Consider the following 16,858-nt stretch of genomic DNA (forward strand, 5'->3'; position numbering starts at 1 on the left):
AGATCACAAGTAGGCAGAGAGGCAGGCAGAGAGAAAGGAGGAGGCAGACTCCCCGCTGAGCAGAGCGCCTGACGTAGGGCTTGATCCCAGGACCCAGAGCTGAAGGCAGAGGCTTTAACTCACTGAGCCACCCAGGTGCCCCTATTGTGGCTACTCTTATATAAAGACTTACTTTTGCCATCTTGTTTCATATTTTCAAACATACTTCGTTTTTTTCTGTTTTCTTGCTTTCCACTTCAGGGATCATGTTTTCTTGTGCTGATTTAAATGTTAAATCACTTAACAGATTGTCTAAAAGTAAATTCACCTGTACTAGTTATATGTCCATAGGCAAGTCTTGCCTGTGCTCTCATCTATAAAATGAGAATAAAGAATATGATTGTTGTGGGAATTAAGTGAGTTAATATATGTAAAATTCTCAGCACCTGGGAAGAATAAAGTGCTAGGTGTTTACTGTTATATCATTATGATGATGGCTTTTAGGACTTATAGCTGTGTTATTTCACCCTGTTGATTTCTGAAACATTAGTATATGTATCTTCTCCCCCAAACACAAATATTTGACTTCTCATGTTCTTCCATCTAGCATGTTGTTATTATCCAGTTTTGGTCTGAATTGTTACAGATTTTCTTTCCTTCCCTACTTACCCCCTTCCTTCATTCCTTTCTTTTTTCTTTCTCTCTCTCCCCCACTTCTCTCCTTCCCCTCTCCTCCCTTCTTTCCTTTTCCCCCCTTCTTTCCTTCTCCTCTTTCTTGTTTTGTCCTTCCCTCTTTTTTTGTTAGTACAATAGACTTCACCAACAATTCTTTTTCCTTTTCAGGTGAACTGTTTCTCTCTGGGGCTTTTAAAATTTCTTTCCTTGTCTTTAATATTGTATCTAAATGTGGGTTTTCCCCTTCTCTCCTTCTTGGCTTTTTCTGAACCTCTTTAATAAAGACCTCAGACTGTATCCTTTGATTTAATGACATTTATTTCCATTATTTCTTAAAATAGTTTTTGCATTCCTAATATTTCTCTCTTCTAAGGATCATTATTACCTAGATGTTGGCACTCCGATACACATCTTCCATAATGATTTTCTTTTACATTTGTGATCTCTTTTTCTGATGCCTTCTGGAAGAAGTCCTTAATTTTATCTTCAAATACATTTATTTTAAAGCTCTATTTATCCCTAGTCCTTCCTCAAAGAAGGACAGAAGCAGTACCAAATAAGAACAAAATATAGCAAAAAAGCACTAACTGGGAACATTATGTGTGAAAAAGGAAATAAACAACACATGGGGGTTTTTGGTACCTTGACAAAAATGGTTTGCAGTAATGGGAATTACTTTCGCATTAAACCCACCTTTCCTTTCAAGAAGGAAAAGTTTAAAGAGGGGATGAAGTGAGTATAGATAACACCTTTTAAAAGATTTTTTTTCCTCTAAAGGGGGCAAAAAATGGAATGGTTGGGTTTTAGGATTTTAACATGGGAGATTTAAAACGGGAGTTTTGCATGCAAGTGTGAACAAGCCAATAGAGCAAAAATGGGACCCAGGAATGTGGGATTAATGAAGGAGTCTTTTGAGTAGTAGAAGGAATGAATACTGATCATGATTAGATAAAATAGCTAGAGGTAAAGATGGTTCATGTTGTAACAGAACAGGAAGTTATAAAGATACGAATGCCTCCAAATCTATTATTAACAGATTAGGAAGGGTGAGGAAGTTTCCTGTTTCCATTTTCTCAGTGAAAAAAGAAACAACCTGAGAGCAAGAAAGAGGGAGGACTGGAGGTCTGAGTAAAGAGGAGGTGTGAAATGCTTGTTGAGGAGAGATTAAGTGTGAATTGACCAGGAAAATGTGTACAGATCCTCACACTGTGCTGTGAGCCCTTGATCTTCAGGGCCAGAAGTTTTCAGTGAAAAGGGTCAGCATGGTTGGTTTTTTGTCAAGTCCCATTCAGCTGCTTAGGTACAGATGCAGCATAGTTGGAGCAGTTGGATACAAACAAGATTTGAGTTTTCAATTTACAAGGATAAGAGAATTTACAGTATATGCAAAGAAAATGATGCCTATCCTAGATAAAAAGGAAAGCGAGGGACTTCTAGACAAGGGATAGGTGAAAGAATCAATTGTCTGGAGATCCTGGTAAAGTTATAGAATTGTTAGGGTAGGCATGACAGAGTGACCCAGAAAGGGGGGGGGGGTGAGTAGTATGCTAGAAGTTGAGATTTCTGGAAGTAATGATAAGATCTAACGCAGTGTGTTCAAACTATAGGGTGAGTCCCATTAATAGGTCATGAAATCAGTTTGGTGGATCAGTTTCTAAATTAGCACATTTTAAATCTGATTACACATTAGAATCACCTAGAGAACCTAAAATTAAAACAACAACAACAACAACAACAAAAAAACAAAACAAAAAACCCCCAAATGCTCACACCTAACTGCCAGAGATTCTTATTTGGACTAACATAGGGCTCAGAAATCAGTTTTTCATTAAAATTGTCCAGGTAGGGGCGCCTGGGTGGCTCAGTGGGTTAAGCCTCTGCCTTCGACTCGGGTCATGATCCCAGGGTCCTGGGATCGAGCCCTGCATCAGGCTCTCTGCTCAGTGGGGAGCCTGCCGCCCACCCCCTCTCTGCCTACTTGTGATCTCTGTCAAATAAATAAATAAAATCTTTAAAAAAGAAACTGTCCAGGTAACTCTAATGTGCAGGCCTGGTCAATCACCACTTTTCTAAGAAGATACTGACATAAGAAAGACTGATGATCGAACTAATGGTAGAACAACAGTAAGTCAGGTGCTCAAATCTTCTAAAAACTGGGAGAGCCTGTTTAATCATTTTGTAGATGGATTTCAAACAAACTTTGATTTCATTTCTTATATTTGAACTACCTAGAAATAAATCAAAGTCAATAAAAAAATATCTGGCATATAAGCACTGAGATTTCCCCATATCCTATCATGACGAAGTTTCATTTGAATTAATTGTACTTAACTTTAGAATTAAGAATATTGCTAAAATTTAAGAAAAAACTATTTATAAGAAAGAGAAAATAAATTGACTGGAAAGTTTATTGGAAAATCTATATCAAGCATAATTTAAAATTACTTGAAACAAAGTATCTATAAAAGGTCAGAACATTTGGTATTATAGGATAAAACTAATTTAGAAAAATTGTAGTAACATGGTTAAGAAAATAACAATTAGAGCTATACATTTTTAAATTATAGAAAACATTAAAAATAAAATATTAACACAATATGTCTTGCTGTTGCTTGGGGGGAAAAGGTGGGGACAGATATTTTTTATTTACATATATTTATTAAAAGAGTTTCCACATGACATTGCAAATAGTCCCATTTCTCTTGTATTTTTCTATATAATACATGAATTCACACAAAGGAGGCAGAATATATACAATTACAAAGATGGTAGAAAAGTAAACCACATCATACCCAACACATAGTGGATTATTGCAAAGGGCATAACCCGAACATATAAGGCATATTAGTTTTGGAAAAACAACAGGTACACACAAACACACACACACAAACTCCACTGCAGTAAACCACGAGAGAAAACAAAACATATCATAAATAACTGCTCTTCGACTTTCCTATGTTAGTTTCCTACGTTAGTTCTTAAGTTCTTTTTCAATCATAATGAAATCTACAGAGAACAGAATTTTCTTCAAATGTGTATGGTTCAAACACGATTAGTTTTTGTATCTGATATTCTATTTTGTACTTCTGTTCTTCTATTGATGTATGTTTATATCTAAATTCCTTAAAATTACAACTTTGAAAATTGTAAAAAGTTGTTTTCTATTTAACATGCCACAGTTCAGTGTTTACTACTATTCTGCAAGACTCATAAATTAAAACACACAGGTTTAGAAGCAAATAACTGCTATTACTGAATGTATATTGGCATTTTAACAAAATACTGTATTTACTCCATATACTGCTATACTGAGATTTTCAATTAATACAGGGAGGAATTTTATTTACCAAAAAAGTGTCCCAAATTTCTGTTCTATATTTTGTCTTACAAAATTCTGAATGCAGCTTTTCGTTTAATTCTGATAGAACTTGTTATATGAAAAGTCCATGTGATAACCACAATATTACATTGTATGTAATATACAAATGTATCTTTTCTATCAGTTTTTCTAGTTAGTAGTAACAAATTATATATGGTGATCATTATTTTATCAAGACCTCTGCTATTGTAAGAATAGACCTGAATATATTACCCTTGATGACAGACAAAAAACTGGTGAACAATTTTACATTTAGAAGAAAAAAGTGAGAGAGCACAGCATCAAAGTTGATAATCCTCTGTGAATGCATTAACGATATGGTTTATAAACACAGGCATGAAAACTAAAAACTCTGAAAATAAGTACAGCAAGAATATTTACATATACATATCATGGCTCATTATGAAAAAGATTATTAAAGTATAATGTGAACAATACATTATATTCACAGTATAAACAACACACTTTGAGGAGTAATTTAGGTCAGGAATAGTATAAATACAGATAGAACATTAGTTAGCACTATTAATGTTGTGTTCTGTCACATATATAAAAATATACACATAGATATGGCTCTTTTAAACCAAATTTTTTACATAAATATTCACTGATTTAAATAAAAGTTGACAGAGGTAGAATTTGTGTCAATGTTCATGATTTTCAGGAACAAGTATTTCAAATATTTCATTACTGTTCTGTCCTTTAAAAAATCCATATAGGTAACTCATTGATAGCCATCATTCTGAAAAAGAGGGGACAGGAAAGGTGAGTTAAGAGAAAAATAACAAACAAAATTACTTAGAACATTTAAAGAAAACTGAGATTGTTTTCAGTTTTAACTGAAATTGCAGTCTCTAATAAAGCCTTTGCCCATAATCAAGCTTTAATTAGTACCTCAGAAGTACTGTTCTATACTTCAAAAAGATACTCCCCTCAAACCACTAGAGTACATCAAAGTATATGAGGACTAAATGAATAATACAGAATAAAAAGAAACATAGCATGTCTCAATTAACATATTATGTTAATTGAGAAAAATCACTCAAAACAAGGAATAATATAACGGTTAATATACAAGTACTGTACATTGTGTTGTCTGAGTCTTAAAAAGCGTATTATGGGTAGTCAAATATTTTTCAAGTATTTTAACCTTATATGCTATCTAATCACCCTCCCAATTAAAACACACACACTAAAATATGAAAAATTCCATAATGGAAACACTTAGAAAGTAACCTAATAATGGAATAGCCATGTGACGGACTGTGAGATGATTTTATCTTATTTTATTTAAAGATTTTATTTATTTATTTATTTGACAGAGAAACACAGTGAACAGAGAGAGAGGGAACACAAGCAGGGGGAGTGTGAGAGGGAGAAGCAGGCTTTCCGCTGAGCAAGGAGCCCAATGCAGGGCTCGATCCCAGGCCCCTGTTAGATTATTTTATTTTATTTTATTATTATTATTTTTAAAGATTTTATTTATTTATTTGACAGAGATCACAAGTAGGCAGAGAGGCAGGCAGAGAGAGAGGAGGAAGCAGGCTCCCTGCTGAGCAGAGAGCCCGATGCGGGGCTCAATCCCAGGACCCTGGGATCATGACCCGAAGGCAGAGGCTTTAACCCACTGAGCCACCCAGGCACCCCTGTTAGATGATTTTAAAATGGCATTTTTGAAAATACTTTTTATGATAACAGTAGATGCTCTCAACAATTTATTAAGGGGAAAAACCCCAAAGAACAAAACAAAACAAAAAAACAGGATAAAAACTATTTCAAGTCAGATCTCTATTAGAATTGTATGCCTGTGAACATGTGTGTATATTTATTATACATCGAATACAAGAAGAAGTATATACCAAAATGTTAATTGCTAATTTCTCTGGGTTGTAGGATTAAAACTGATTTTGATTTGTATGTTCATTTTCACAACAGTCAAAAGACAGGAACAACTGAAGTATCAACTCATGAATGGATAAACAAAACGTGGTGTATTCATACAAGAGAATATTGTTCAGCCTCAAAAAAGGAGGAAATTCTGACACAACTTGGATAAACCCTGAAAACACTATAAGTCACAGAAAGGAAAAATGTTGTAGGATTCCAATTATATGAGGTAAATAGAGTAGTCAAATTCATAGAGACAGAAATTTGTTTTATTTTTATTTTTAAAATTTTTTATTTTTAAAAATTTTTATTAACATATAATGTATTATCAGCCCCAGGAGTACAGGTCTGTGAATTGCCAGGTTTACACACTTCACAGCACTCACTATAGCACATACATTCCCCAATGTCCATAACCCAACCACCCTCTCCCTACCCCCCTCCCTCTAGCAACCCTCAGTTTGTTTTGTGAGATTAAGAGTCTCTTATGGTTTGTCTCCCTCCCGATCCCATCTTGTTTCATTTTTCCTTCCCTACTTCCCGGACCGCCCCCCCCCCACGTCGCCTTTCAACTTCCTCATATTAGGGAGATCATATGATAATTGTCTTCCTCTGATTGACTTATTTCGCTCAGCATAATAACCTCTAGTTCCATCCATGTCATCGCAAATGGCAAGATTTCACTTCTTTTGATGGCTGCATAGTATTCCATTGTATTATATATACCACATCTTCTTTATCCACATATATAAGATATACCACATCTTCTTTATCATTCATCTGTTGATGGACAACTAGGTTCTTGCCATAGTTTGGCTATTGTGGACATTGCTGCTATAAACCTTCAGGTGCATCTGCCCCTTCAGATCATTACGTTTGTATCTTTAGGTAAATACCCAGTAGTGCAATTGCTGGGTCATAGGGTAGTTCTATTTTCAACATTTTGAGGAACCTCCATGCTGTTTTCCAGAGTGGTTGCACCAGCTTGCATTCCCACCAACAGTGTAGGAGGGTTCCCCTTTCTCCGCATCCTCGCCAGCATCTGTCATTTCCTGACTTATTAATTTTAGCCATTCTGACTGGTGTGAGGTGGTATATCTCATTGTGGTTTTGATTTTTATTTTCCTGATGCCAAGTGTTGTGGAGCACTTTTTCATGTAAGAGACAGAAGTTTGTAACGGTGGTTGCCAAGAGCTGAGGGGAGGGAGGGATGGGGAGTTAGTGTTTAATGGGTAGAGTTCCAGTAGAAGAAGATAAAAAGTTCTGGAGATGGAGAGCGGACATTATTTTTTCATAATAATGTGAATGTATTAACTGCCAAAAAAATGTATACTTAAAAATGGTTAGAATGAGGGGCACCTGGGAGGCTCAGTGGGTTAAAGCCTCTGCCTTCGGCTCAGGTCATGATCCCAGGGTCCTGGGATCGAGACCCGCATTGGGCTCTCTGCTCAGCAGGGAGCCTGCTTCCTCCTCTCTCTCTGCCTGCCTCTCTGCCTCCTTGTGATTTCTGTCTGTCAAATAAATAAATCTTTAAAAAACAAAATGGTTAGAATGATATATTTGATGTTATGCATATTTTGTCACAATAAAAAAAATGTTAAAAAAAGTGATCTTGGTTTCCTTTATATTTTCGTAGTTTATGTTTTCAGTGAGGATATATTATTTAAACACAGAATTACCATATGACCCAGAAACTCTCTTCTTAGGTACTCCCAAAAGATCTGAAAACAGGACTAAAACAGATACTATGAACCAATGTTCATAGCAGCATTATTCACAATAGCTAGGAGATGAAAACCCAGGTGCCCAACAACTGAAGAGTGGATAAACAAAATGTGGCATAAGCACAGAAAGGAATATTATTGAACCACTAAAAAGAATCAAGGGCTGAGAGTTGCAGGGGCGGGGGGCGGGTAGGGAGAGAGGGGTGAGGTTATGGACACTGGGGAAGGTATGTGCTATGGTGAGTGCTGTGAAGTGTGTAAACCTGGCGATTCACAGACCTGTACCCCTGGGGCTAATAATACATTATGTGTTAATTTAAAAGAAATTAAAAAAAAAAAAAAAAAAAGAATCGAGGAGTGCCTGGATGGCTCAGTCATTAAGTGCCTGCCTTCGGCTTGGGTCATGATCCCAGCATCCTGGGATCAAGCCCCATGTCTGGCTCCCTGCTCAGTGGGAACCCTACTTCTTCCTCTGCCTGCTGCTCCCCCTGCTTGTGTTCCTTCTCTTGCTATCTCTCTCTATCATAAATGAATAAAATCTAAAAAAATAAATAAATAAAATAAAATAAAAAAGAATCGAGTTCTAACACATGCTACAAAATAGATGAACCTTGAAAACATGATCCTAAGTGAAACAAGCACAACACAAATGGGCAAATACAGTATGATTTCACTTAGATGAAAATCCAGAATAGGCAAATTCATAGAGACAGAAAAGGGTATTAGAGATTTCCAGGGCCTGGGGAAGTAAAGTCAAGGGACTGGAGAGTTATTATCTAATAGATACAGAGTTTTCTGTCTGGGGTGATGAAAAAAGTTTTGGAAATAATGGAAACAGTACAGTTTTGGCTGTACAACATTGCGAATTTAATGTTGCTGAGTTGTACACTTTCAAAACAGTTAAGATGGCAAAGTTCATGTTATATATATTTTACCACAATTAAAAACTTTGGGATGCTTGGCTGGCTCAGTTGGTGGAACTGGTGACTCTTTCTCTCGGGGTTGTGAGTTTGAGCCCCATGTTGGGTGTAGAGATTACTTAAAAATAAAAAATCTTTAAAACAAAACAAAAAAAGTTTTCTAACTCATCACAGCTTTAGAGACGACTGAAATCCAATATGTTCTCTATCTGTGATCCTTAAAGTAGAATCTGAGGTTCTCTGGTAGCACCCAAGACCCTTTTTAGGGGTCTATAAGGTAAAACTTATTTTCATAAAACTTGAGAATTATTTGTTTTTTTTCATTCTACTATCTCACGGGTATACAGCAGTGTTTTCTAGAGTCCACAGGATGTGAAAGGTCAGGTAGTACATATTTTAGATTTGCGGGCCACAGGGTCTCTGTACAACTACTCAGTTCAGCCACTACAAAAAAGCCAGTCTTAACACAGTATGTAAAAACAGGTGTGCCTATGCTCCAATAAAGCTAAATTTACAAAAATAAGCAGTGGAGTACACTTGTCTCACAGACCTTAGGTTACCAATCCCTGGTCTAAAATGCAGCTGTGAATCTAGTACGAGAAAACGCATGTGTCACAACTGTTACAAGGCTTTACAAGGAGGTGCTTCATCCCCATCTAATCACACTCAATACAACAGCTCTGAAGCTCTGAGAACACGGAGCTTTGAGAAGTGGACTTCAAAGTGAAAGAGGAAAATACACATTTTAATCAAACAAACAAACAAACAAACAAACAAACAAAAGCGAAAGCACGGCAATCAGGCACCATTTAAACCTAAGTTCTACAAATTCCAATTAGCCCCGGAGGCATCAATATGTTAAAGCATAGTATATAATTAACGTTTATAATGAGGATTCGGAGTCATCGAGGAAATGCTTAATTATCTTCTACATACTTGTATTTAAAAAGGCAAAGAAATACATACTTTTTAAAAAGACTGATTCTACTATATCCGTCAGGGAGCGTGCATTTTTCACAGTCACCTACCTCTCAAGCGCTGGGTCTGACAGCCTTCTTTCCCATTCATTCCCTCTCCAGTGAATCAGCATATCCCTTTGGCCCTTCCTCTGTCCAACGTATCCTACCTCTTTACACCCACTTTGCTGTAGCTACTTAAGTTTGAACACGTGCATGTCCAGTGACCCACCAACCTCAGTCCTGAGAGTATACCCAAAGGAAATGCACATGTCTGTCCACCTACACGTACTAGAATGTTCATCATAACTCTGTAAGAGTGCAAACTGGAGATGACCAAAGGCCCATCAACAATGGAAGGAGTACACGCAATGCAGTAGCAAGACTGAACAGTCTGTAAGTACGTACAACAGTATGAACGAATCTCACAAATATACTGTGGAAGAAAAGTCAGTCAGAAATGTATGATATGTCCAAAAACAGGCAAAAGAAATCTCCATTTTTAATAGTTGGGACAGTTATTTCTGGAGCAGGGCTTATGATCAGGAGACAGCCCGAGAGAGAAAGCTTTTGTTTCTTGATCTGGGTGTAGGTTATACATAGGTGTGTCCTATTTGTAAAAACTCACTGAGCTGTATACAAGAATATGGTACTTTTCTGTATATATATTACAATTTGTTTTTAAAAATCTGTCCCAGCTTTCAGTAGTATTATACAGATCCTTAACTGAGTATATTCTTCATTTCAAACTTCTTTCTGGTCTTCCTGCCTCCGATTTTCACCCTCCTCAATATGGCTCAAATATAGTTATGAAGTTGATCTACCAGGAAGTTTTTTTTTTTTTTTTTAAAGACTGCAGTGTGTGTGTGTGTTTGTGTGTGTGTGTGTGTGTGTGTGTGTGTGCGCGCGCTTAAAGATTTTATTTATTTGACAGAGAGAGAGAGCACAAGTACGCAAAGTGGCAGGCAGAGGAAGAGGGAGAAGCAGGCTCTCCGCTGAGCAGACAGATGGATGTGGGGCTCGAACCCAGGACCCTGAGATCATGACCTGAGCTGAAGGCAGCCACTTAACCCAGTGAGCCACCTAGGCGCCCCGAACACTTTTTCATCTTAATCCCTCCCTTGTATTCATCCTATACACACAAGGACCTTCAATGGCTCCCCCCTGACTCACAGAACCAAGACTACATACAATCTCTAATTTTGCCTCACATTCAATATATCCTGTATGCCCCACTCTACCTTCCATGCCTTCTTCCCTCATCACCTCCCAACAACCTGTCAATCCTGTCAGATTGAGGCTACTGTGCCACATGCATTCCTTTTATTTTTTTAACTTTATTTTTATTTTTTAAAGATTTTATTTATTTATTTAACACACACAGAGAGAGATCACAAGTAGGCAGAGAGACAGGCAGAGAGAGAGGGGGAAGCAGGCTCCCCACTGAGCAGACAGCCGGAAGTGGGGCTCGATCCCAGGACCCTGAGATCATGACCTGCGCCAAAGGCAGAGGCTTAACCCACTGAGCCACCCAGGCGCCCCGCCATGTGCATTCCTATTTGTACATCTTCGTCTACAATTTTACCACCTATTATCTGTACCTTGAATTTGGCACTTCATCCAATATTACCATGTGATATCTCATACTGTCATTTAGTTTTCTATTTTGGATGTCTTTTTTTTAAATAAGGTACAATTTACATACAATAAAATGCATGAACTGCTACTGTTCAGGTCACTGAATTTTTACAATCATATATACACACGTAACCATCACCAAAACACAAAACATTCCATTACTTCACAAAGTTCCCCTGACCACCACTATAGGCAATTTCCCCTTCCCTGAAGCTGAAAACTACTTCCTGAATGTTCATAACTACAGATTAGTTTTGCCTCTCCTTGGTGTTACATACATACCTTCTGGTAATTAACAGTTTATATGTTCAGGAGAATGTAAAGGAGACTTTAAAGTAGAACAAAGGGGTGGCGTGGGAAGACCATGGCGACGCATCTCCTGGATTGCTCGTTCTCTGTCAGTAAAGAACAAGTAAGAGATTATAACAGAAAGTGGAATACAAATATAAGCTGCTGTTATTGTTACTGGGTGACTAAATAACTTCTGAATTAATTAATGAGTATTTCTGTTAAATTTAAATCCTGCATCCTTATATAATCTTTAAGTAGTGAATAAAAGATTTCAATTACAGTAATATGTACCGTAAGAGACTGTTCAAAGCCTCACTGAATAGAGGTTTTCAAAGGTGGCTGGTTCCCTCCTCTCTCCCCCCATCCTTTCCCACCTCCTCTTGCACATAAACCTAGCCTCCTCCTTCCTAACAACTCCCAAATGTCAGAAGTGAAATCACTATTTTCTCTGTTATGCTAGAGTCCAAGTCAGCCCCACAAAGCATGGTAACTGTGTGGCTACCTCTTTTGTGCACTATTCAATCTCTGGCCTAGACTTTCTGCCTTATCAGATATCTTCAGTATCCAGGATTTCTACCTAGTTGGGTGTTTCACAAACTTTTTTTCATTATTAACCCCCTAAAGAAACTTTTTAAGATATTCCCTCCCCCCAAATTTTCTACCTCTCCCCATGAAATTTCAACATGTAGATACACTATTTATGTACTGAGTCCCTTTACAGGGCTATAAATCATTGTAATACCTAAAGTTTTTTTGTCCCACTCTCTCTTCCCCCAAGAACCAATAGTGTTCCTTGTGGTGGTGTACAAATGTATAATCTAGTTGGATGGTAAGGAAAAAGAGACATGGTCATGCCAGCCAAGGTTTCTTTGAGGACTAGGGGCAACGGAAAAAGAAGAATTAATGGGGTCTTATAACTCTAGGTAAAAGAGGGCTTGATTTAGGGCCCTTGATTTTAAGAGAATTATCATCATTAGGAAATGGAAATCATCATGCATGTACAGTTTAGCACATTAAGAAACTACATCTTGGGGTGCCTGGGTGGCTCAGTGGGTTAAAGCCTCTCCCTTCCGCTCAGGTCATGATCCCAGGCTCCTGGGATTGAGCCCCTGCATCGGGCTCTCTGCTCAGTGGGGAGCCTGCTTCCCTTCCTCTCTCTCTCTGCCTGCCTCTGTGCCTACTTGTGATCTGTCTGTAAAATAAATAAATTAAAAAAATCTTAAAAAAAAAAAAAAAAGAAACTACACCTTGCCAATTACAAGAAATTAGTAACACTGTTTTTATGACACTGATGCATTTCTTCATTTCTCAGGCTTCATTTCTCTTTGAAATCATAAATATTGATTTCCTAGCAAATTTTGTCTATACTCCAAAGAGCACCTCACTCAAAGTTCTGATGCTAATGGATAATAAGAGAACTCAAAAAATTGACCTGATAAGCAATATAACCAACTATTTGAGAAAGAAATCTCAGGAATGTTGATGTCTATGGTATTAACATACCAAGAAAGAGTAACAGAAGAAAGGTAACTTGACAAGTGATTCGCAAATTAGATTTTGATTTTAGCCGTGAAAGCAGGTGTCATTTCTCTTTGTAACATTTGGGGATTCAAGTTTTCAACGTAACAAAGCAAATGAACTAAAATATAAGTGAGTACGAAAATTACTAAACTATAGGGAATATATTGTTTATAAGAGCATGGGATATAAAATTGGATCTGTCTTTCCTTCATTTTAATTAATTAACTGTAAGATGAATTAATTAATTTAAAGTAGTCTCCACGCCCAGTATGGAGCCCAGTGCAGGGCTTGAACTCATAACACTGAGATCAAGATCTGAGCTGAGATCAAGAGTCAGATGTTTAACTGACAGAGCCAACGAGGCACCCCATTAAAATTTTTTTTTTTTTTTTAATTCAAGTAAAATTAACATACCTATGTTAGTTTCAGGTGTACAAGATCTACCTTGATTTTAGTTTTGGCTCCACCATTTACTATTTGTGTGACTTTGGTTTCCTCTAATATAGGCATAATAATAGATTATTGGTATATGGTATCTGGCACATATTTATCAATTGTTCTTTTTTTTTTTTTTAAAGATTTTATTTACTTATTTGTCAGGGAGCGAGAGAGAGACCACAAGCAGGGGGAGCAGCAGGCTGAGCGAGAAGCTGACTCCCTGCTGAGCATGGAGCCCGATGTGGGGCTCAATCCCAGGACCCTGGGATCATGACCTGAGCTGAAGGCAGACACTAAATGGACTGAACCACCCAAGCATCCCTTATCCATTGTTCTTATGATCATCATCACTCTTGTGATGACCTATATTTAGAGATTCCTATTGGACCATATTGTCTGGGTTCTTGTAGAATCTTTACTAGCTTGCTGATTCCCTATCTATACTCTTTCAAATAATGCCCTAACTTTGCCCTGAGAAATCCTATAGAAAACATTGAGACAATACTTGCTACTTTATTTACCGTAAGAATATTATCTGCCACAACACGATGCCTTTCCAGGAATAAATAGCAGAAGAAATTTATTTTTGTATGAATACTAAAAGGAAGTTGTCTATTTTTAAGCCATATTAAATCCTTTTTGAAATAGGACAGGGAATAAATAAAAATACTGCTCAGTGCTAAGAATTTTTTCTTACCGTTCGTATCTTTCAGTTGAAATCTGCCTTTTCAGAGCATCGTGATCGGTTTGTAATTGTGTCACTTTAGCCCGAAGCATGGTGTTTTCCCGGCCTTGACTAGTCCTTAAAAACAAATTTTAAAAATCAAAGATATAAATAACAAATGTGTTGTTTTTTAGTCAAGTGCTATGGATTTTTGTTTTCGTTATTAATAAATACAAAAGAGGTGATACTTAAGGACAAAAAAAGAAAAGAACAAGATTTTTTAACACAAATTTTCTCAACTTCGTAAGTTTTTCTTTTCCTTCAGGAGCTTCTATTACTAAGTTTTCCTTTTTATTCATTCATTCATCTTATTTATTTAATAAACTTTTTTTTAGAAAAAGATTTTATTTATTTGACAGAGAGAGACACAGCAAGAGAGAGACACAAGCAGGGGGAGTGGGAGAGGGAGAAGCAGACTTCCCACTGAGGAGGGAGCCCGATGCAGGGCTCGATGTGGGGCTCGATGCGGGGCTCGATCCCAGGACCCTGGGATCATGACTTGAGCCAAAGACAGATGCTTAACGACTGAGCCACCCAGGCGCCCCTTTAACAAACATTTAAACTGAGCTTCCAGTATGTGCTGGGCACTGCAGCAATGGTGGAAATACAAATTTGAACAAGACATGAATTATAACATGAAGATGTAAAGTATCTTTGTTGACTCTTTTTAGACTCCTGCCTCAGAAAGATATATGTTTTTTTCTTTTCCTTTTTTTTTTTTAAAGGTTTTATTCATTTGTTTGACAGACAGAAATCACATGTAGGCAGAGAGGCAGGCAGAGAGAGAGAGAGGAGGAAGCAGTCTCCCTGCTGAGCAGAGAGCATGATGCGGGGCTTGATCCCAGGACCCTGAGACCATGACCTGAGCTGAAGGCAGAGGCTTTATCCCACTGAGCCACCCAGGCGCCCCTCTTTTCCTTTTTTAAAAGAAGATTTTATTTATTTATTTGACAGAGAAAGAGCACAAGCAGGCAGAGCAGCCGGCAGAGGGAGAAGCAGGGTCACGGCCGAACAGAGAGCCTGACATGGGACTCAATCCCAGGACCCTGGGATCATGACCTGAGCCACACTTAACTGACTGAGCCACTCTTTCTCCCGAAAGAGAAAATACTTCTAACTCCTTTTAAAACTGTTCTACTTGTACTATCCACTCTGGGTTTTTTCCCCTCTTCCATCAAGCATGTCTAAACCTGACTATCTAAAAGACACTATCATCAATCTCCAAAAAGGTAGTAACACACAGCCTTTTTGAAATCTTTTCCTAGTCCACAGCAAGAGACATAGATGGTTCTCCCCATCTTGCAATGCTTTCTCCTTTACTGACTCCTCTTTGTGCCTCAAATTTAGAAATTTTTCTAGAGTTCACTCATTCCCTTCCATGGGTACCATCTCTGGTGAAGACAGACAAATCTACATTTCCAAACACAATGTTTCTCCTGAACTAAACCCCTGAATTCCCTAAAGCAGCCATTATGTAAGTAAGATATTTTGGTTTTATACCGCCTTACATGCTCCCATCCCCCTCTCCCACCAAAAACTGAAAAATTATTTTTGACAAGCTGTTTTCTTTATATAGGTTGATTTACGCCACTTACAATTTGCTTTCTGAAAGGGTTAACTTCTCTTTAAGCAGCTGAATTTCTGTATCCTTCTCGTGGGATGTTAAATGAGAATGAAATTCCTTATCTCTATTTGTAGCCAACAATGATTCAAGATTTTTAATTGTATGTCTCTCACTTGACAGCTGTTTTTTTAATAGTTCTGCTTCTGATTTCACATTTTCTAATTCCGCCAAAACCTACAGGGAAAACAAATGAAGACTACTTCAGTACAATTTTAGGCTTATTCTGAAAAAATTATTTGCAGAGCTATACACCCATCAGTTGTTTATTTTGGGTACCACTTAAAGATTTTTTTTTTTTAAAGATTTTATTTATTTATTTGACAGAGAGAGATCACAAGTAGACAGAGAGGCAGGCAGAGAGAGGGAGGGAAGCAGGCTCCCTGCCGAGCAGAGAGCCCGATGCGGGACTCGATCCCAGGACCCTGAGATCATGACCTGAGCCGAAGGCAGCGGATTAAACCACTGAGCCACCCAGGCGCCCCCACTTAAAGATTTTGAACCACTTTTTTTTCAGTGTAAGAAAATCATCTTATTTTCAAGATAATTTTTGCTATTTTCAGTAAGGGCTTATTTGCTACAAGACCTATTCCAGCCCTCAAATAGTTTTTACTCACACTACCTTATCAAGAGAGGGTCATTAACATAAAAATCCTAAAATGTGGCCAATCTTATCAGCAAGGAAGCCCTTCTGATCTATTATGTATACTCTGACTACACAGTCGAGTCAGCATTGGAGCTTCTCAGTACCCGAAAATAAAGATACTACTAAATTTATGAAAATCGGAAACATACTGGGTTGTTTAAAGTATTGCCTCAGTTTGAGAATGGGAAGTTCCAGCTAACAAAACTTTTAAAATTAAGACTTAAATACCTTGGGATTTTTTTTTTAAAGATCTTATTTATTTATTTGAGAGAGAGAGAGAGAACGCACACACTTGTGTGTATGAGGAGGTGGGGGCAATGGGAGAGGAAGCAGCAGACTCCCCCTAAGCAGGAACCCAACTTGAGGGCTCAGTTCCAGGACTCGGAGATCATGACTTGAGCCGAAGGCAGTCACTTAACCAACTGAGCCCACCCAGACACCCCTAAATGTCTTGGGATT

At 37.7% G+C, this 16,858-nt stretch overlaps 1 protein-coding gene across 1 annotated transcript in view; it reads right to left on the bottom strand.

Annotated features, from left to right (window-relative positions):
* Positions 1-3,069: 3,069 nt before the first annotated feature.
* LOC111148998 (centrosomal protein 135) overlaps positions 3,070-16,858 on the bottom strand; it is a 79,866-nt gene continuing 66,077 nt past the window's right edge. The window contains exons 23-26 of the mRNA XM_022505865.1: positions 15,728-15,930; positions 14,106-14,210; positions 11,441-11,553; positions 3,070-4,775 (exon numbers count right to left, since the gene is read on the bottom strand). Coding sequence (XP_022361573.1) covers positions 11,451-11,553; positions 14,106-14,210; positions 15,728-15,930 — 411 coding nt within the window. The 3' untranslated portion in view covers positions 3,070-4,775; positions 11,441-11,450. The remainder of the gene's footprint in view (positions 4,776-11,440; positions 11,554-14,105; positions 14,211-15,727; positions 15,931-16,858) is intronic.

Source organism: Enhydra lutris, unplaced genomic scaffold (genome assembly GCF_002288905.1).
Source record: "Enhydra lutris kenyoni isolate GAN:26980312 unplaced genomic scaffold, ASM228890v2 scaffoldscaffold21, whole genome shotgun sequence".
NCBI classification, from domain to species: Eukaryota; Metazoa; Chordata; class Mammalia; order Carnivora; family Mustelidae; genus Enhydra; species Enhydra lutris.